At 46.2% G+C, this 20,893-nt stretch overlaps 1 protein-coding gene across 11 annotated transcripts in view; it reads left to right on the top strand.

Moving 5' to 3' along the window:
- The first annotated feature begins 1,738 nt into the window (after window positions 1-1,738).
- Window positions 1,739-20,893, top strand: part of gphnb (gephyrin b) — a 65,552-nt gene continuing 46,397 nt past the window's right edge. For 5 of the 11 annotated variants that reach the window (XM_037449073.2, XM_037449068.2, XM_037449069.2 and 2 more), the window contains exons 1-2: window positions 1,739-1,908; window positions 20,677-20,755. In XM_037449073.2, coding sequence (XP_037304970.1) covers window positions 1,785-1,908; window positions 20,677-20,755 — 203 coding nt within the window. In that variant the 5' untranslated portion in view covers window positions 1,739-1,784. Of the gene's footprint in view, window positions 1,909-2,155; window positions 2,235-20,676; window positions 20,756-20,893 lie in introns of those variants that run through there. The other 6 variants (XM_062559475.1, XM_037449071.2, XM_037449067.2 and 3 more) reach the window with 3 other exon arrangements.

Genomic DNA, 20,893 nt, shown 5'->3' with positions numbered 1-20,893 from the left:
CTACTGTGGTCTCTCCTCAGCTCTCCTACGGTATTCCTCCTCTTTGCTCCGTCAAGGGAATTCCGGCCCTTACAAGAGGAGCTTTGCCAGCGCCGGACCACGGCGTGGGGATGTGTGTGGGCATCTGGTTGCATTGTGTGTACGAGCACGTGCTCGCATGCATTTACATCTCCTCATGCTAATCCTCTCCATCACGGACAGCTGCGGATGCTGTTGTGATGCCATGCTCCAGAGAGCAAGATCTCTACACCAGGAAGTACTTTTGTTTTACAGATGTGGAAATCCTGAGTCAACAGTAGTTGATTCTTCAAGAGCAGCTGTAAACGTTGATGTGACCTCTAAGGGTTTAAATTATTGTAGTGTTGTAGTTGTACAACACAACATCGCTGCTGGTTGTGGTTACTGGTCTGACCACACGATGAAGTTGCACACTGCTTCTGAGCTTTGTATTAAAGGGAATGTCCAACGTTTTGTGGGACATCGGTTTTGCTTTACTGTGAAGAGTTGGACAAAAACAAAACTAATGCGACTCAGGTTGGTGCATTAAATATGAAGCTAGTGACTGGAGAGTGGCATGTTTTGCATTGCCAGCAAATAGTCCAACACATAAGCCCAACAAAAACCACAGACAAGCTGTAACTTTTCACTTGGTGAGCTTTAAAAGTGCTGGTAGACCGATTTCTTTTCCCTTGTTTGAAGCAATTATTGGAAGCAGCTTCATGTTTACACCACACTATCATAATCATCTTCTCATCTAATTAACGTCAAGAAAGCGTAGAAGCGCATTTCCCAAAATGAACGGCCAGAATGAGTATCTGCAGCCCTTTGGGTGGAGACTTTCATGAAAGAAATGATGGATTGTTGAACTCTTCATATGACGATGCAGTTATAGTGAAACAAAAAATGAGACATCGTCTGTGTTTTAAAGGTCAATTCCAGGTCCTTGGCCGACTCTCACCTCTTGTTGCTAATTGTGACATGATGGAAGAGGGAATTGGCTAGTGAATAAAGTGTGGACCCTTTGCCAGTTCTTTTGGTTCGGTCATTGGACACAGGCATGGCAGGGCTGTTGAAGTGAGTCAGTCATGCTGCAAGAGTTGCCCCATTTCTTGCCGTGTCAACTGCGCTCATGTGTTAATGAATCACGCATACTGATAGATTTCCAAAAAGAGCTCTAGGATGGGCATTTTCTTTCCATGAGAATAAACAAGAGAAATTGCATGGAAGCTGCAACCGCTCTATAAATAGCACCTTTTTTTACACCTGGGGATGCAGTTGCATTTTACAGGTCAGACCAGGATCTTCTGTTAGGCCTCTGCATTAAGATATCTGAGGTGTTGTCCCTTACTCTTACAGGGGCCCCTCGGTGCATAGTGGAGGAAACACTGGTGGGGAGGGGAGGGGGGGTTTTGTGGTCCGAAAGACTTTTATTTTGAAGAACTGGCACTGTTCCTCATCAGCAAGGGGGTGAAATTTAACCACTCAAAGAACCGATCTAAAACTTCCACCAGCAGAATGTCGTCAAATGCACGACATGGGGAAAGTGAGTGACGTCAGAAGACGTGGCGGTTATCACCACTCTCCCTAAAAGCATTCACAGGAAATCAATGGTGGTCTCCATGAGACTTAATCCGGGAGCCACTGTAGGTGTCCCGATGATCGCTCGACTTTCTGCTCATCTTGTCTGGCTGTTTTTTTTTTTTTTTTTTTGCTTTATCCAAGCCCTCCTCCATCTCGTCCTCCTCTTCCTCCTCCTGCTCCCCTCCCTCTCCCCACTAAGTTCGATGAGATCGGCTCTGGGGCCCTGCCGCGAGTTCTCGGTGCGGGCGACAGCGCTGCTGAACATGGCGTCAGACGGGATGATTTTAACGAACCACGACCACCAAATCCGGGTTGGGGTCTTGACAGGTAAAAAAAAAAATAACCCGCAGATTTTCCCACCGCCTCTCTCACGTTTCTTTTACATTTCCATGAAATCGTGTCCACCGGTTGTCCGCACGGATCTTCATACGTGTCGGTGGATTTTTTTTTTTTGTTGCGTGGTGGCAGCTCCGGTCTCTGGCTGGCTTTTTTTTTGCAGCCTCTTGAAGTCGATGCCGAATTAAAGGCTGTTTTTTTACCATGTTTGTTTGTTTTTCGTGTTTTCATTCAGCGGGAGGCTCCTCGTAAAATGCACATGCTACATTGCATCCAGCGCGTATGCGGTGGAAGCGGTAAATGTGCGCTCCGCAATGGTTTGTGTCCGCTCGTGTCGGCTGCATTTCTCGTCGAGCTCCGTTTATGTGTATTGAATAATTCATTGTCCCTGTATGCTAGAAAATATAGCTGCTGAAGATGCTCGGGCTATGGATTGCGTTATTGACAGCCGGCTGACCACAGCGATTTTTTTTCTTCTTTTCTTTTCTGAAGTGCCGCTCACCACAGTTGCTGAAGGTGGATGCGCGCATCCTCGGCCTGTTAATAAAGAGCAAAGGATGCCATCTGAGGGAAATGCTTTGGATCACACGCGAGTTTGACGTAGGATCTGGGTTATTTTGTGAACGACAGTGCCGCCCGGGGAGTTAACATGACACATGCGTAACGTTTCGGTTCGCCCGGGTAAATCCTCCCGACGGTCCCGTGAACGCAACGCGCTGACGGCGCGTCTCTCACCCGCAGATGCTGGAAACGTTATGCGCTCGCATGCGATGCGCGGCTACGAGGCGGCGTATGGGTGTTAGAGCTGGCCCTCATTTTTGTGTGTGTGTGTGTGTGTGTGTGTGTGTGTGCGAGTGCAGACTAATGCTTTGTCATGTTTCTGATCGGCTCTCATCGTGCGAGGGGGAATCCAGCGGCTGTTGAAATGATGGTATCTTTTTTGTGGGGAGGGTGGTGATAGGGTGGATCTGGTCGGTCGGTCGGTCTCTCTCTCTCTCTCTCTCTCTCTCTCTCTCTCTCTCTCTCTCTCTCTGCCATCCTGTGTGAGGCAGGGTCGATCAATATCTCACGAAAGCCGTCATCTCACACATACGGTATTCCTCCGGACGGGGAGGTGGTATGCGATGCAGCGATGGATGAATGACTGTTTCGAACCCTCTCCCTATATCTGCCAGAGGAACCCCACCACCACCCCAACAACAAAAACAACAACAACAACAACAACACAACCACCCATCGTCTCCTCCTCCTCTTTCTCTTCTTCCCCCGCTGGAGTGAGAGCGCTGTCCGTGGTTCTGAAATCCGGCATCACTCACAAATCAGTGTGGCACTGACCTTACCACCGTAAATACTGCATCAGCTAGATACACCAAGGGGTGGAATGGAGTCCAAATCCATCTCAAGTCACTTTTTTTGCTCCATCTCCGCGGCTTACCGATGAGGTATTTAAGAGTATTTTTAGAAAACATAGGTGAGGATTTGGTATTTTAAGCAGAACATCCTGTCAGATTGTTTTCTGTTGAGTTGTCCGTCTGCTACACCCGACACACATGTCGTTCACCAGCTAAAGGTGAGAATACGCCTGTCACTTTTTTGTCACACTACATCAATGCCCACACCACATTAGAGAGGTTAATTTCTTTATGTGTCATCAGTCACTTGCATCCTCAACTGTATCTGTAGTGACAGATTGCCGGTTTGATCTTGCTGTACCGTGTTGGCAATTCCAGCATACATATGTCGACGTTGAGAAGCGCAGAGACCCAACAGACAGGCTTATTTGTCTTTTTGATGTATGTGTGTGTGTGTCCTGTGTGAATATGGAGTAGGAGGGCTTGCACTGTCAGGGAAACAAAGCATCTAATGGGTGAGCAAAAAAAGAGGAAACGATGCACGGTGGCATTAAGTTGCCATGTTCTAGCTGACCCTTAACCTTTTTGAAGAATCTAATCGTGGCAGGATTACTCGTGGCTCCAAATACCGTTGTGTGTGTTTTTTTCCCTTCTGTAAGATGATGCATTTTGACAGCAAAATGTCCTCTGCTATGCTTCTAAGGGGAAGCAAAGGTCCAACTATGCAGGTTGGATCTCTCTTTCAAGGAGGAACCTTTTTGTCGCCACACCTCAGTCTGTTACATCCACGGTGTCCAATGGCTTTTTTTAGTTTGCTGTGTTGTGGGGCCTGTGTGAGCGGAATGCTAATAGAGTCTTTAGCAGTGCTCGATCTCCCTTCTTGTGGGGGTTAAAGGTCAGCCGTCCACCCCTGCATCCAGTCACCGGGGAGGAGATGAGACCTTGGCTCACCCTCCTCCATCACTTAGCCTCATGGCTCTCTAGGTGACAGGGCCCAGGGGACATCTTTACTTAGACCCTGGACCCACACTATGCAGGGGAGTTGAAGCTGACTGTGGGTGTGTGTTTTCTATTTTGTGGAGTCTTTTAATTAAAAAGTGGGTTTTATTTGCATGGAAAGGGTGGTAACTTAGATAATAGGGGGGAACATGCTGTCCCTTGTCAAATATGTCATACTCAAAAGGTGACCTTTTGTCAGGAGTGGATTTAAAGCTTCTCTTGCTGTGCTCGGCTTATTGTGGCGTGTGTGTGTTTGTTTCTCTTTCTACCTACCTGCTCGTACCGGTTTTGTGTATTTTGATGCACGAGTGCTCATTGCCCGGTTTCTGTTGTACCTTCCTGCTGAGCATGAGTTGTAATTGTCCTGTGTCACTCTCCCTGGGCCTGCCTGGGGGTTTCTGGGCACGCGGCTTCACACTCACTCACGTCGGCTTATTATGTGCGTCTTGTTTTCTAAATCTTGTGCATTTGTGTATTCCGAGATTCGGTTGTAATATTAGAGGAGGTGAATTGTGGCCTCAGGTTTGGTACAAACATACCAAAGATGCATTTTCTAGGGTTGCTAGTAGTATGATTCATAGTGGTAATTCATAATATAATAATAGACGTTTAAAAATTCCTCCACCCACTTTGGAACCAGGCTGGGTGATACAACACATCAGATGCCCAAACCGGAGTTTGCCCACATTTGTATCCACACATGAGTGTGCGTAGGCCTGTGCGGTGTTTCCCCTCAAAATAGGCAGTGCGTGCACATGCACGTGACTTTACTCTGCTCTCTGTCTCTCTGCACTAACACTGCGCTCTGGCTGGAAAATACAGCTTAGCATATCGCCCCCGGTCCCAAATATAGCCAGAGTATGCATACGTTCCATGATCACACACCGAGAGAGAGAGAGAGAGAGAGAGATGACGGCAAGGTGAAAGAGAGACGCCTTCAAAAGGCATTCGGGTTGTTTTAATCAATGAGGAGCCAGGGCAGGAAGGCTTCACTCTGCAACACACACACACACACACAGCACACGTTTTTACCTCTTCTCCCTCTGTGTATCAATCCCTCCATGTCCTCATATTCTATTTTCTTTAGCCTCCATTGTAACAACTGAGATGGGCTCAGCGATGTGTGGGCGGCTCGCTATACTTGCACATCTGTCAGAAAGACACGAGTCGTCGGGCAGACAGGCTTCCCAAAAATACCACATTTAGATCAGACTCGCTCAACCCCCTTTTTGTTAAGTAGAATATTCCTGTGACCACTTGAAAATGAGTGCTTTTATTTTGGCGGGAGTGGTCCATTCCATTCATACATGTTGAACAAACACAGGAAACTGTGCAGCCCCAAAATAGAAATAAGTTATTTTTTGGTGCAGGCCAATGTGTGTTGACTGTGCGTGAGTGCGTGTCCACGAGGGTGATTGCGAACACGTACGTGCGTCTGCTGTTGTCTTGTCTGGCTGCAGATGGGATAATAACGTTTTAATCTGCTTTTCCACATTATTTAATCTCTGGAGTTTGTCCCAAACTCACCTGCACAGCTCAGGCGCTAAAGAGGCCACCTAAGCGTGCCAAAGCACCTTGACCCAAAGTAGGAGACGCTGTCATCTGTCACTGAATGGCGTGGGCGACTGCCAAGTTATGGAGCAATCTCCTCCCGCTGTCTGCTCCTTAATGACTCCATCTACTGTCTAGTGGGAAGCCAAAGGTGTCAGGTGTGGGTCTCTTACGTAGTGCACACCAGAGGCAGACGTCCTCCATACGATCAAAAGAAGTCACGGCAGTAAGTAGGTCCTAATAGCTGCAGCCCTGTTACTGCAAAGATCACCAGGGTGAAACGTTGTGTAGTGTTGGTACATATATCCAAATGTTTGAATTCCCTTAGCTTAGTTTTGCATTCCAATGAACAAAATTGGTCATTTTTGCCAGTGTTATGCTTTTGAGGGGTTGTGTGTTTGACTTGGGCTACATAAGGCGACGTGATACATTGTAATCCAAGGGCCATAAAGACAAAATGGCAGTGTTTTTGGAGGAGAGGAAAGCCCTCGGCTGGTTTGTTTGCTGTTAGTCACACTAGCAACATACTGGAGCCCATTGATTGCATGCGGTCAGACACTGATTTATCTTTCTTTGGGATGGGTAACGTGCTGGGGCAGTGGTTAAAACACTGGCTGAGCCTTTTTCTTACTTCCTCACTCTCTGCATCACACACACACACACACACACACACATATATACACAAAGCCGTGACAGTGGACAGCAGTGAGGCGGGCGGACCACGTGACCGGAATAGACAATACAGGATCAGGGACACGAACACAGAATGAGAATTAAGCCTTCACTGCAAAGGAATTATTTTCAGCTTCGAGTAGTGGGGGAGTGAAGTGTGGAAGAGGGTGACTCTCCTCCCATTTTGCACACACCCCTCTCTCTCTCTCTCTCTCTCTCTCTCTCTTGCTTTCATAGCCTATGGAAATTATCCTGCCTCACTGTAAATAGTCTTCAATTGGGATGCGAGCTAGAACAACAGACAGACGGTGTTTTGCGGACATGAGCAGAGTGTCCTCCGCTCCCGGCTCCGTCGGGGCTGCCTGGAAAGCTATTCCCCCGACTGGATGCGTAGGTGTAGGAGAGTGGGTCCGTGCCCACTCCCACCCGGCCTAAAGCAGGGCTGCAGTCTGTCATTCATTGGAGGTGGAAATCACAAGGGGATGGCGTTGACAAAAAAAAAAAAAAAGAGATCGCGCTTGATGTTTTTGAGAGTAAGCAAAAGAGATGCTGGAGCTTTTTAGTGTCAGCACTTATCTTGTTTTGACAGAAACAGTGGAATTGGACATGCGAAGCTTGAAGCTATTTCTCTCTAATTCTCACTGTTTAAAAATTAGTCGTGGGGTAGCTGTGCTCACAACCCTTAGAGTTCTTGTAATGTGAAGCTTCACGGGTCAGGATAGGTGAAACTATCCGTCCATCCCAAAACGTAATCTTATTTGAAGCCGAAGTCGTATTTACTTCAGTGAAATTCATCATTGTTTAATAGGTTTTCTAAGCATGCGATTGCTGGTCATTATCAAACTGCTCGTGAGTTTCTATTATTGACACTGTGCACCGTTAGCTAGCATAAATTATATAACAATTTCATTTAAATTTGGACAAAGCATAGGCTGTAATTTGGCTTATGGGGAGATTTTACAAAGTTGCATAACATCAAATTTTTTGGTATTTCTACAAATCAATTTAAAATAATAAAAACGTCCAATATCCACCCTCCCGCTTCTTCTGTTTTTTTTTCTTTTCTTACATTAACCTGGACATGCACGTGGGCCCCCCCCCCCCCCCACCCCCCCCTTTGCTTGAACCGCTCGCCGTCGATAACCTTTGCGGGCGGAGAACCTCTGAGTGGTGCCGATACAGATGAGATAAAAGATAGGGTGCTGCTTTTTTAACTGATGAGCAACTGCCGCTGGATCCCGTGTCCTGGCTAGAGGTGATAATTAGGGTTGGAGGGAGGGAGGGAGGGGGTAGGGGGGGGGGGGGACAAGAGAGGAAGGGAAAAAAAAGTCATTGATTCATCATTGTTGCCCCGTGTGCTGCCGTGCCGCCTGGCGTCTTTATCAGTCCTCATCTAATGGCTGTCTGAAACGTATATCTCTCTCATGTTTCACTTACAGGAGGGGGTCAGCTCGCCGGGTACCTAGCATCGATCGTCGGCTGACAGGGTGCTGATGTCACGGGGAGGGAGCCCCTCATCGATAGCGGAGGGCTATGCTAATAAAGTTAATCGCCTCCCCAGTACAGTGTTTTAACCATAAAGACGGTGAAGGTTCTAAACAGAGTCATTACACAAATTCTAAGAACTGATATGCCTGTTCTATTTGACTCATCTTTTGACTCAGTTTTTACCAATTTCTTGACTAGCTTACATTCAGTGGTGGCACTGTGTCCGAATCTTGGATCTTGGTCATTTAAGACCAAGTATTATCAAATAAATTTACTTAAAGTATCCGACAGTATCCATTGTGGATTAAAATATCAGTGTTTTGCATATGCAAATGTTATGTTTTTTGCACGAATATTACTAATGCATCGACGTGTGTGTAATTTACTACAAATGAAAAGGTTGAAACAACAACTACTTTAGGCAAGGCAATTTTATTTGTATTGCAAGATCGTATGCTTGCAGTGCTGTGTCATGTGACTGCCATGCACCTCAAGAACGACAACTTTACCTAAGCTCAAGAGGCTTGATCCAAAAGGGGAGGATTTAGTCATAGAGCCCATGCTTTTCACTGTATATAATGTACATTCCACCTCTTCTCACGTACCATTGTAAAATGGTTTACCTGGTCACTTCTTTTGTTTGAAATCAGCACTATTTCTATTCTCCTATTGTGCCTTGTTTTCAACTTGTGGGTCAGAATAGCCAGAAAAGCATGCTGACACACTAGAAAATGCGACCACATGCCCTGGGAAATCCTGGTGTTTGTGGAATACTGTGTGCTGGCATACAGTGGGCCTTTTTCTGCCACATTAAATAGTATGATTGAAAATGGCTCATTTAGTCATCTCTAAAAGTTATATTCACTTTTCCCAAAGACAATCTAAACCCAGGGTTTACCTCTTTGTCCACAATGTAGACCGCTAGAAACATCCTCACTTATTTCCAGCACCTGTTTGCTTCTGTTAAAGGATCATCAGGTTGTTACGGACTTGTTGTTGCGTTGGATGTCATGTCTGTCAGGTCACCAGCATGTCAATGGTAAGTGGAGATACAAGATGGAAATATCCTAGTGTCATTGTGTCCGTCTGATGAAAGGTGAACGCAAATATTAATATTTTGTGTCAAATCTAATCTGAGCCAAACAATGTGTGAATGTTCTGCAATATTTAAGGCCGTTTAGTTGTCATGGAGGAATCTGTTTTGTCATGGAAACAGAAGATCTTTAACAGAGCGTATGTTGCCAACCGGAGGAATTCGAGTCAGAAGGGCATGGATGCACCATAATGTCTAACATTAAGTCGCACGAAGAGTGTGAGAGTAGATCTGGACCTCCGCTCATACAAAATAAAAGTAGGTATATCTGAAACTGTCCTACTCTGATCTCAACACTATCTCTATTTCTTATTTAATTGCCAATCACATGTCGTCTCAATGAGGATTTTCTCTCTATATTCTGTGCCCTGCAACCAGATTCTATAGTCACGTTTATTTATGGACTTTAGTGAGCAAATTGTTCACACAGTTGCAAACATAAACCTATACCTCACTATTATGAGCCTTAATGCAGGTCCAGACAATTTTCTGAGAGGGGGGGGGGTCAGAAGTTTAGTAATGATAGAGACGACGGACATTAATAAGAACAAAGACGAGCTTTTCCATCAGGAAGGCCTCAAAGCGCTGCTGGTGCTGAGGTGTAGCGCGGTGTGACTTCTGGCTGTCACCCTTGGCAACGGCCCTTCAGCTCCCTTTTTTTGACGCGCTGCCAGGGTGCCCATTGTCTGGGTACTTGTTCCCCTTCGTCCCGAACTCCCACCCACAAGACGGCCACCCGGACGCGCGGCGCCTTGATTGACGTTGAAGGCACGTGCTGTCGTCCCCGTTTGGGGGAAATGTTTCTATCTTGTTTGGGACACTGGCTGAAAGGGGAAGGCGTTTGGTAGTGGTGCCCAGGAACCTACACCGTGTTTGATGGTACTCAATTAAAAAGGCTTTTCCCTTCGAGTTGCTAGGGAGCGAGAGTCATAACCGGCAGTGGTTTTATCCGTCGTTGGCTTGCTCACACATTTATATTTACAGCACTTTCATTAATCAATTCCATATCAACGGCAATTGAAATCGAGTTTGAGTGTTACGAGACTTGGAAGATAGAGGAATATAGACATAATACATTAGCGCTTTCTTTCACACTCCAACATCACATTCCTTTCTCCGCCCATCTTCCTGTCTCTCGCGTGCTATTTTTGTCCCCCGTCTCCTCACTTCTCTCTCTGTCCACCTTTCTCACCTGTTTTTTTTTTTTTCTTACCTTTGCTGTCTGTCTGTACTCCCCCCGCTCCATCTGCCCGGTAAAGTGAGGGATCCAGCAGTATGCGGGGAGCATGTACATTTGAATAATTGAGGAGGCCAGCTCCTCCCTAACGACGTGTGTGTGTGTGTGATGGCCGACCTCAACCCATTGGGTGGATGTGTCTGTGTGTGTGTGTGTGTGTGTGTGTGTGTGGTCAAGGTGTACTCCCATTCTGCTCCTGTATTATTCAGCATCAGGCATTTTCCGTTTCTACCACAAAACCCTTTCAGATCATGGCACCTGGGAATCAAATGTTAATCGACACCTGCCCACACACCGGCACCCACATCACAACCGCAAATGCTTAACACACATACAAGCACACAAGAACCGGTTTGACGGACGTGACGTGGAATGGCTCGACGGCTTTGTTGGATTTTTTTATATCTTACAACAGGCCTGACTGATGTTTTTTTTTTTTTTTTATCTCGGCACATAACGGGGAGTTTCTCACTCAATTTTCTCCGTTCTGCCTCATTGCCCCACCGGTTCTTTAGCAATCTGTCTTCTTATTGTGGAAGCAGATTGATGGAGGAATTAAATCTCAGTAGGAAATCCCCCTTGAATGTGCTGAAAAGCCAGACATCTGAGCCCTAACATGAGTTCAAACTATTAGTGGACTGACAAAAAAACTATTTTGTTGGACAATTAACAATTTGACAAAATGTTCCTTTCTTGGTCTTACACGATTGACAATTATTGGAGTAGCATTTCTGGAGGTAATTTGAGGTTTCAATTGATGAAATAAACACATGTTGAAATGATCTAAATATAATATACAGCTTTTATTCACGATGGGTAGCATTTAAATCACAAAAGAGAGCTGAAACAATCGGTCGATTACTTGATTTGTCAAGTGACAGAAAAAGATACAATTATTGATCAGTCCCCAAACATCTGCAACCAGAGAACCCCAAACTGATTAACAATGACAACTAAAGAAATGATGGAAAAATAAAAAAGAATCTGTAGATTAAACAATAATAATAATAATAATCATCAGTTGCACACCTATCAGGAATGAGAGATCATCATTCATCTATCATTATGCATACCTTTGTCAGTGAGACCTACTTCTCTGTACACACTTTTGCCCAACAGTCAGGATTCATTTCCTACACAGCATTACAGTCAGATCAGGCAGTGGGAACCCCCTCCCCCTCCCCCCTGAATGCTCTGACTCCTCCCGGGGCATCCCTCCTGGTTTCCCCTGCACTGACATGTACATATATGTGTGTCTCAGTGGGATAAGTGATGAGATGTGTGAAATATGGCAAGTGGAGCACTCTATTAGGCAGCTCCCCCCTCGCCTGCAGGCTTCCTACAGCGAGGCCGACACGGAGAGAGAGGGAGACGTCACAGAGGCTGTGCTGATGTGGTAGTGGGCCTGGATTTGATGTATGGAGGGATTTGGGATTTAAACAGCAAGTGCTGAGTCAGACACCCACCAACGAAGAAGACGAAAGTGCAGGATCTCTTCCCCGCATCAACCTCAGCTAGGTGGAGCCTTGAGAAGGACAAGCTTCCAATTAAGTGTGTGTGTGTGTGTGTGTGTGTGTTCGTGTGTGTTCAGACAGTGGGAAGCAGCAATGTAACTGCTGACGCCGTCCAGAGGATAGAATGTAATGAAGGTAGCTGCTTACAGGCTGCTTCATTAGTACAGCTGGGCCCGGGGCACAGCGTGTGTGTGTGTGTGGGCATGTAAAACTCTGCATCCTGGGAAATAAGGAGAGTCGAATGGTTCAGGCACACACATACTGTACACACGTGCATTACCAGCCACCCACTCACACCATGTATCCATAGCAGTTCATTTCCAAAATGTTTTGACATATTTCCGCAGTTCTGACTGCAAATGGCCCATTTTTGTCTCGCGACAAACCCTAATCTGCATTCACGAGGAGATAACGCCGGATGTACTGGCGCGTGATGCACTCTTTATTTGACATGAAAGTGCCACCCGATGGAGGTGTTGTTGGTATTCACAGTTAAGCATAAAGCAAGCCGTAGCAGCAAGTTCCTTCTCTTGTCGGAGGCCACAGCCGGATGCCCCCTCAGCCAGATGCCGCCCGTTGAGCAGCAGCAGCAGCAGCAGCAGCAGCAGCAGCATTGATCCGATAGCTGCTGAGTACCGCTCGGTTTGTCCCGCGGATTTTCGCGACGATTGTCCGCTCAGAGCTGCAGCTGTGCTGATCGGGCTTTTGTCTTTTCCTCTCGGAGAGCGTGGCCCGGCGTGACGTTTTGAATTATGGGCGGGGAGCTGGAGCTGGTCGCGTGAAGGGCAGCCGGTGGACCAGACGATGATGAGGCCGCCGTCCTCGCCTCGTGGGACCCCTGTGGAGATGCAGTTTAGATTAACTTTCCACTTAGTGAACAATGTGTCACTTACAATATGGCCGCGTCTCCTTCTGCCAGAAATCGTCTTGACAGCTGCACCTCCCTGAGACGCGTTTGTCTCATCCGGGGCTGCGGCGCTGAATGTGCATTTGCTTTGACCGGCGAAGGATTCAGCTGGTCAGCATGAGTGTGACCCTCAACTTTTTCTTGATCAGAAACCCGGCCCTTTTTTGCATTTTGAACGGCCATCTGCCAGGCTGACCGTGACCCGTATGCGGAGTGCAGACACATCACGCCCCTTGACCTCGCGGCCCCTCCCTCCGCCTCTGTTCTCGCGTCCCTTCTTTTCTCTTGACCGAACGCTCTCAGAGAAGCAGGGAGGGCATTAAGCCTCCTCCATGAAGACCAATCAATAATTAATCTGATTAGGCCCAAGCACATACGTTTCACTTGCAAACCCCTAAAAGCCAAAGGATAAAGAGCCTCCATTGCTAATGTCAGTCATCCGTTTCCTAGCCCGAGCACTCTGCGGGCCCCGTCCCGGCTCTGCTCGCATCGAGTGGAGTGAAATGAATGAGCGGCGTGTTTCCCAATGCAGATTCACACTGCTTTTCCAAGGATACGAACTGGAATGAGCAGCTGAGCCGCCGTGGTGCAACCCTGGGTTTCCCTGCATCAGCAGCTTGGAAGGATGAAGGAGGAGGAGGAGGAGGAGGGGGGATAGACGAAGGGATGTTGAAGCAGAAGGAGAGAGGGGGGGGGGGGGCTTCTAATGGGAGGTATCAGAAATGTGCAGCTATATTGATGTCAGTGTAAGCACATTTCTATTGAAATCAATGGAGCAGCTCTCGAGCTCATTTAGGCTTCTAACAAGAGAATGGTACCTGTCTCACTAATGGAGCAGCCAGAGATAGCACCCACCGAAGGGGAATGAACATGCCAGCTCGTTGTGAATTCGTTCATTAATTTGCGTTCCTGTCAGCCTGAAGTGCAATATTCCATGTTTGTCTTTTAACATATTTTGTTGTCTCAGCTGCGGGATTCTATAAACCAGCCAAATCAAAGGGTCAGTCCTCACGAATTACACGCAAACACTGCATTCACACTTCGTTTCCGAGGTATTTGGCAGACGGTTTTGGTGTTATTCGTCCTGCATTTGGAGAACACGTTGGTTCGGGTTGGCTTTCCGGTTAGCAGATGATGAAGATAAATTCATTTGTTTCCAAACTTAACAACTCCCTCTTTCTTCTAGACGCTTTGTAATAGTGAGACTATTGTAATTTACATTCGATTTTGGTACACAATATCAGCAGTAACTAATAAATCACAGTATAATGTGTGTTTTTGTGTTTCAACAGGACCAGCTGACATATCATATCAATATTTCAGGCTTCTCAACATAATAGTCATGAAACATAGTAATAGGGTACACCTGTTATTATGATGCGTCAAATAAATTAATCATCGTATTTTCTGCTGCTTATCTTTAAACTTTGAACTCAGCTAATGAAAGGTGATATTTTATTATTCATTCAGTCACTTTAAAATGCTGAAAGCTAAATGCAATGGAAAAATGTATTTTGGATTTGGAGACCTAATCAAACCCTAGCATTTATTTTGGATAATTTAATGCAATTTTTTTTAAATACTTTTCGGTACTTTTCGGTGTGTGTAAATGCAAAAAACGGGCCGTTAGTTATCTGGAGGAAGTTACAGCAGTATTTCCTGCCTTGGTTGTTTGGTGATTGCTGTGTCGGCTGCGCGTGTGCTTTGTGATGCTGCTGGTGTTTTATTGGCTGCTGACGGAGCACACTGGTTTTGGGGTTTGGCCTCTCATGTTTTATTTATTCCAGAAGATGACAGTTGAACACTCGGGGTCAGCACAATCTTTCTCCCAATGTCATCAAAATCATCAATAATCTGTTCTGTTTTTTGATGAATCAATTAGTTTTCTGTTTATAACGTGTCAAAGCTAGGGCTCATAGTGGTGTACTGAACTGCTTGTTTTGTCCAATCACCAGGCGGAATTGTGAAAATATTCAATTATCAATAGTATCAAACATTGAAAAGCACAAATATGTGGTTTTATCGGACAGTGTGTCTTCTCAGTGAAGAAGAGCTCATTAAATGCTTGGCATTTTTCCACTTGTCAATTGACTTAAACAAGTAATCAAATACTATACATTCCTGCCAATGAATATTCAGTCAGTAGACTCACTGATTATTTGACTAATAATTTCCGCACTAGTCACATGCACACGTCCCGTATATTGATCCAAAAGTGAGTGTGCATGTGCATTGAATGCTAATATTGGGTGTCAATGTTTCTGTCTTGTATGTTTGATATCTACATGTCTAACTTTGACCTTAAAGCTCATGTGTTTTTTTTAACTATGAATTAAACTATACCTTGCATTTCTTGTCCCATCCGTCATGGGTTATTAAGCCGAACAAGTGATTATTAGCTGCAGTCTTAGCGGGGGCCGAGTGCTTTTTTTTTTTCTAGACTATTTCCATCCGTAGTGTTCTTCAATGGCTCGCTCAGAGGCAGCAGGTGGAGTGTCGCACTCCTTGCATTATGTAACTCCACCCCAATTTAGATCTGACTTCAAATAAATGAGAACCAAGGCTGCTGGTTGGCTCCTTTCCCCGCGGATATAAATAGCATATTCAAATCTTATCTAGAAACAGTGTTGTAGAGGGGAGAGGCTTTGAAATGCAGCCCGACGATTAGGATCCCATTGTTCCGCTCCACACCCCCTCCATTCTCCCGGCTGCTTACAGTAAGCCTGAGGATCTGTGTGTGTGTGTGTGTGTGTGTGTGTGTGTGTGTGTGTGTGTGTGTGTGTGTGTGTGTGTGTAGGCCTGCACGTGTGCATGCATTCATCTGCATCACAGTGTGATTGAGATAGTGGCTAATGGTGAGATAGCATGTGCGTGGTGTTGTTGGTTTTTAGAGTTTGTGAGTAATTGGTGTGTGTGTGTGTGTGTGTTGCTGGTGGGTGTGTCTTTGATGATGGATGTGTCTTTGATGATGGATGCCCTGCCTCTGCTGCTTACCCCACCGCTCTTCTCCGAATTAACAAGGTTGCTAAGATACAGTGGGCTTATATTAGATTAGGTTATCTTCTGTTATTGCTGTTACTATATTTTACCCAGCACCGTGCAGCTTTTATTAATTTCAAAATTTCCCCCCGCCACGGAATGAAGATGCTTGTATATGTGCACCACTGCTCCTCAACACCCCTCCTGTGGCTCAAGGTGCTGAAAAGCCTCCCAGCCAGATGTCTAGCCCTCCCCATTACAATCTGGAGGCGGGTCCATACTTCTATTCATCATTAAGCTCATTTAATCCAAGGCCTTGGGCCCAGTGTTTCCGTTTGACACAAAACAAGCCAGTAAAATGGCAGATATGAGGCAGTCATTACTTTGGTGGAGGCTTATTGGCGTGCAGAGGTGTTGTCCCACCCACCAGCAGATGTCAGCCCAATCCAGTGTTGGACCTCTGTGCTAGCTGCTCCGGGGCTGAAGGGCCATTGGCACTGCTGTTAGGAGTACAGGAAACTATCCAGGTGCCAAGTGGGCTGTTCAGACGCTGCCATCCTTCCACTTCTGGAATTTTGCACATTCGGGCGTTGATGGGGACGATTTGAATGGGCTCTTTTGGAATTCGATTTTTGACTGGCAACGCTTATTCAAACTCGCTTAGCACAAGAATACCCCAGACGGCCATATTTCCTAGGAGAGCACAGGGGGTATATAGTGCCTTAATGATGGATAAGCACATGGTCATAATTGGGCTGGAAGCAGACATTAGCTCAAGCATGCTCAGGCGCTCTGTCTCGCCCTGTGATTTGTAGCTCATGTTATGTAAAATTGCTGATCCGTGGAAAGGTGTCGCCCTGCTCGTGTGTGTGTGTGTGTGTGTGTGTGTGTGTGTGTGTGTGTGTGTGTGTGTGTGTGTGTGTGTGTGTGTGTGTGTGTGTGTGTGTGTGTGTGTGAGAATGTTTGAGAAAACCTGCTTTAAGGGAACCCCCATTAGTGTGGGATCCCAGGGAGATGATGATTGCTGACTGCTTTATGTACTGGAAATGATTGAGTGGAACGTGGTAGCGCTTCATGGATCCTCTCTGCCAGTAGCTAACAGACTGACAGCCCACAGCCTGCTAGCTTGTATTATGGACAGGCCCCGAGTATAACATCAGAGAAATGTCTACCAACTTCAACTTTTAACCCCTTCTGTCTCCAGACAGACAGCGTTTATCCTTCTTGTTAGACGGAGCGCTGTCCCAATTCCACATGATGGGTTTAGACTAAAAAGGGACTAAAGGAATTGTGTAGCTTGCTGCTCGTGCTCACTGCGCTGCGCTAACATGGCGGTTCTGGCTGATAACGCCTTCCAAACTTGATTCACGCGTTAGTGCCTTTTGTAATGTCTTCTATAAACTGGTGCGGTACATTTATTTCTTTACGTGTAACTTCTATACCTCAAGCTTGCTAACAAAGCTGTCTGTATGATGAAAAATAGGCCTTCTTTCATACTTTAGCTGGTGTTAGCATCTTTGCGTGACTACAGCTTTACTGTTACATTGATGGCGCACTACATTGGCACATTGTTTCCTTCATGTTTCAACAATGCTACTCACTGAAGAAGCTCAATAGAAATATCTTAAAAACAAATGAATAATTTGTTATGATCGTTTTGTGAGTCCGCATTTGAAATAATTTTAAGAGAAACATACAAAGCCTTCATCTTTTTATATTACTATTTCTTCAAGTATTTGTCAAGAGAACTGCCATACAATTATATCATACAATTATAAAACAACTGGTTGTGTGTTTTGGATGTGCGCGCCCAGATCCCATGTGTGAGTGGTGGTGCCCTGCTTAATGCTTCTGAAACTCTCCTCCCACTGCTGCGGCCTGGATGTCCCCAGGCTGCAGCAGTCAGGCGTACTCGCAGGTGGAGGCACAGAGGAGATGAGAGCACTCGATACTACTAGACAATACAAATATGATTTGAAAAAGAAAGCATTGAATTGGAGTAAGCCACAAACATAAAGATGCTTCATCTCAATCATGTTAAGTATAGAATAGTGTTACAAGCAGGGCGTTTCTTTGTAATGTTGAGTTATTATATTTGACACAAATTAAAAATCCGAAAGAAATGAAGCCATACTAACGCACAGGTGTGCGGCCTTTGGTTGCACACAATATCTATATCGGTATCGAGGTGAAATTGTTCGCACTGGTTTGAATCAAAATAACCAAATAGCCAAGACTACTTGATTTTAAATGTCTGACCCCAAATATAGCAGCATGATATACTTGTCCTCTAGAAGCAGTTTTACCGTAGCTGTCTCCCCTTTAGTGGTTAGAAGCATTGACCTTTCACTAGCTGTCTTTGACCGTACCCGGGGTCCTCTGGGATGGGACGGGGTCGCTGCATTGCGTCGTCACACAGGACTTTGGTGACCCTTGACTGGTCTGCAGGTTGAAAACAAAGTGGACGTCTTGCTGTCATTGCGATGGACACCGGGAATGTTTAAGGGCAGGCGATGAAAGCGGAGCTGCAGAGTCACCTGGAGAGCGCTCCGTAGGCGGAGCTCGTGAGGTGGGAGGCAGCAAGCGTCACCAATTCTTGCGCTCCGTTTTTTTTTTCTTTTTTTCTCTCACTCGACTTCCTCCGTCCTCGTTCCCTGTCTTCATCTCTTGAACAGGATCACATTAATATTCCTTTGAAGCCTGTTTTGACTGCAGCCAGATTTCCTTCTTTTCCACTCACCCCTCTTCTCCCTTTTGTGCTTCCACTGTTGGCTCCCCCTCGCTTTTTGACTCGTTTCCCTGCAATTGTTTCGTAGGAGGGATCGCTTTCCTATAATTTCTACTAACCGATGCAGCAGGGAGGGGTTTTATTACCTTCACTCAGGAATTCCCCTTCCTGGTCACACACACACACACACACGTGAACACGCACACACACATAGGGGTGGTGGGTACCGATGCCTTTGACAGAGCGCGTTGATTGGTTCAGAATGGTTACTGCCTCTTGTAGGAGAGTGGAACGGCTATTTTTAGATCAAGGGGTAGCTGGGAGAGAAAGACTGAGGAGGCATCTGTGTGTATGTGTGTGTGTGTGTAAGGAATACTGCAGTGTTGAAGGAAGTTCCCTCTTCACATCCCCACACACACACACACACATGCACTTATGCAGCAGTGCCCCTCTCAAGCCAGAGTGGTGTGTATTCCATGTGCATGCTCCCCTTTCTCTCTCCTCCCTCAACCTTTTTTTCTTACTCCCCCCCCCCCTCCCCACATCCCCATACACACACACACACACACACATGCACTTATGCAGCAGTGCCCCTCTAAAGCCAGAGTGGTGTGTATTCCATGTGCATGCTCCCCTTTCTCTCTCCTCCCTCAACCTTTTTTCTTACTCCCCCCCCCCCCCCCCCCTCACACACACACACCCTTCCCGCAGCCTTTCTGTCGCTCTTGTTTCTCCCTCTCTTTCTGAGCTCGCTCGGTGTGCAAATGTCAGCACTCGACCAGTTATTTGCCAGAGCCCAGAGCAATGTCCTGCACCCTCTGTTTACCTCTGTCTCAGAGTGCTGCCCCATCGCCACTGCTTCCCCCCCCCGTTTCTTTTTTTTAAACCTCCATCTGACATCCTTTTCATCCGCTCTCCTCCACCTCAATCTTTCATTTTACACACCAACATCCCCTTCATCCGTCAGCTCCTCCTCAACCTCCCCTCTCACCGCTTTTTTTCTCTTTTTCTTGCTTCGTCCAGTCACTCACCCCCTCTCTCCCTCCCTCCCTCTCTCTCTCTCCCTCCCTCCCTCTCTCGGCCCCTCCTGTTGTTCATGGATCATGGCACTTCATTGGAGTAACATCATGACATTTCCAGTCTTGTCTACAACTGGCACATCAGGTTTTTTGGATTACATCCACTGCACCACTTCCACCACTTCCACCACTACCGCCGCCCCCTCCGGTGCTTCCTCCTTCTATTTTAAGACACACGAGCGCGTCCGTTCGCGTTTTGCCCCCCCCCCATCAGATCACAAAATAAAACACCTTTTCCCTCTCTTCATCCTCCTCAGCCGTCTCTTTCTGCCTCCTCTCACTTTGTTATTTCTTTTCCCCGGGTTCCCTCTCTCCGCGTGTTGGTCCTTTATCCCCGACTCGCTCCACCCGTCACTCCGCCTGTGATCACCAGGATGACTCATGTGGCTCGCACCTGCTCTGCAGCCGAGGGGCCGCCGTGCTTTCATAAGGAGCGGTTAGAGACGATGAAGATGAGGCTCGGTGTGATCAAACGGTGTGCAGGGTGAAGGTGATGTCAGTGCTTTATTCGTACCGTGGCAACATTTGGGGTGCAACACCATGCAGAAGGCAATGGAGCAGTTGCACAAGACATGATTTCTTTCTACGCGTGTTCACTCGCCTTATTGCAGCCAGACGTGGGGCTGCAACAAATGAGAACATTGTTTCCTCCCTGATTTAGACACCGTGGATGAGCTCGGTACCGTCCAGGATACAGATTACTTTCACTCGTGTGACATGTGGATCACAATTTAAGAATGAATACAGAAACGGGCCCAAATTATTAATACGAGGAATCAGAGCGTTTTTTTTCTAGTTTTCATCATCTTGTCAAAATGCGAGATCTTTTTTGTGTGTCGTCATTTTCTCCGTCTGAGGATCCGTTTAGTCGCCCACTTTGAGAAAATCACATGTGGACATCCATTACGCAGATTAGAAAACCGCAATGCTCCGTTTTGAAAAGCGAGCGAGTTAGCTTGGAATAGAGTAAAGGATCTTTGGGAGGAAAAGCATTTCAACTGTTGGATCGAATGATACATTTCTTCCCTTGTAATGCGTCATAATTAAAAGAATCAGTTGCAGCAAACTGTTTTCTCAACAGTAACGGATAAAGTTTTTATTTCAGATAATCATATGTATCAGTACTAATTCTCCTTTCCTTTGTGTCTCTGTCCATCCAGTGAGTGACAGCTGTTTTCGGAACCTTGCGGAGGATCGCAGTGGCGTCAACCTCAAAGATCTCATCCATGACCCTTCTCTGTGAGTATTGGCCTCATCATTGCAACTCGATGAAAGAAAACGTCGCGCAAGCAATTCACACCCACAATTGGGATCTCTACAATTGTCTCTGCGAGTGTTGTTCTTGTGTGTTCAAGGATCCGTATTCTTTAAAACGCC

The sequence above is a fragment of the Pungitius pungitius genome, chromosome 20, assembly GCF_949316345.1.
Source record: "Pungitius pungitius chromosome 20, fPunPun2.1, whole genome shotgun sequence".
NCBI lineage: Eukaryota > Metazoa > Chordata > Actinopteri > Perciformes > Gasterosteidae > Pungitius > Pungitius pungitius.
The sequence above is the reverse complement of the archived record's forward strand: the minus strand, read 5'-3'. Positions and strand labels throughout refer to the sequence as shown.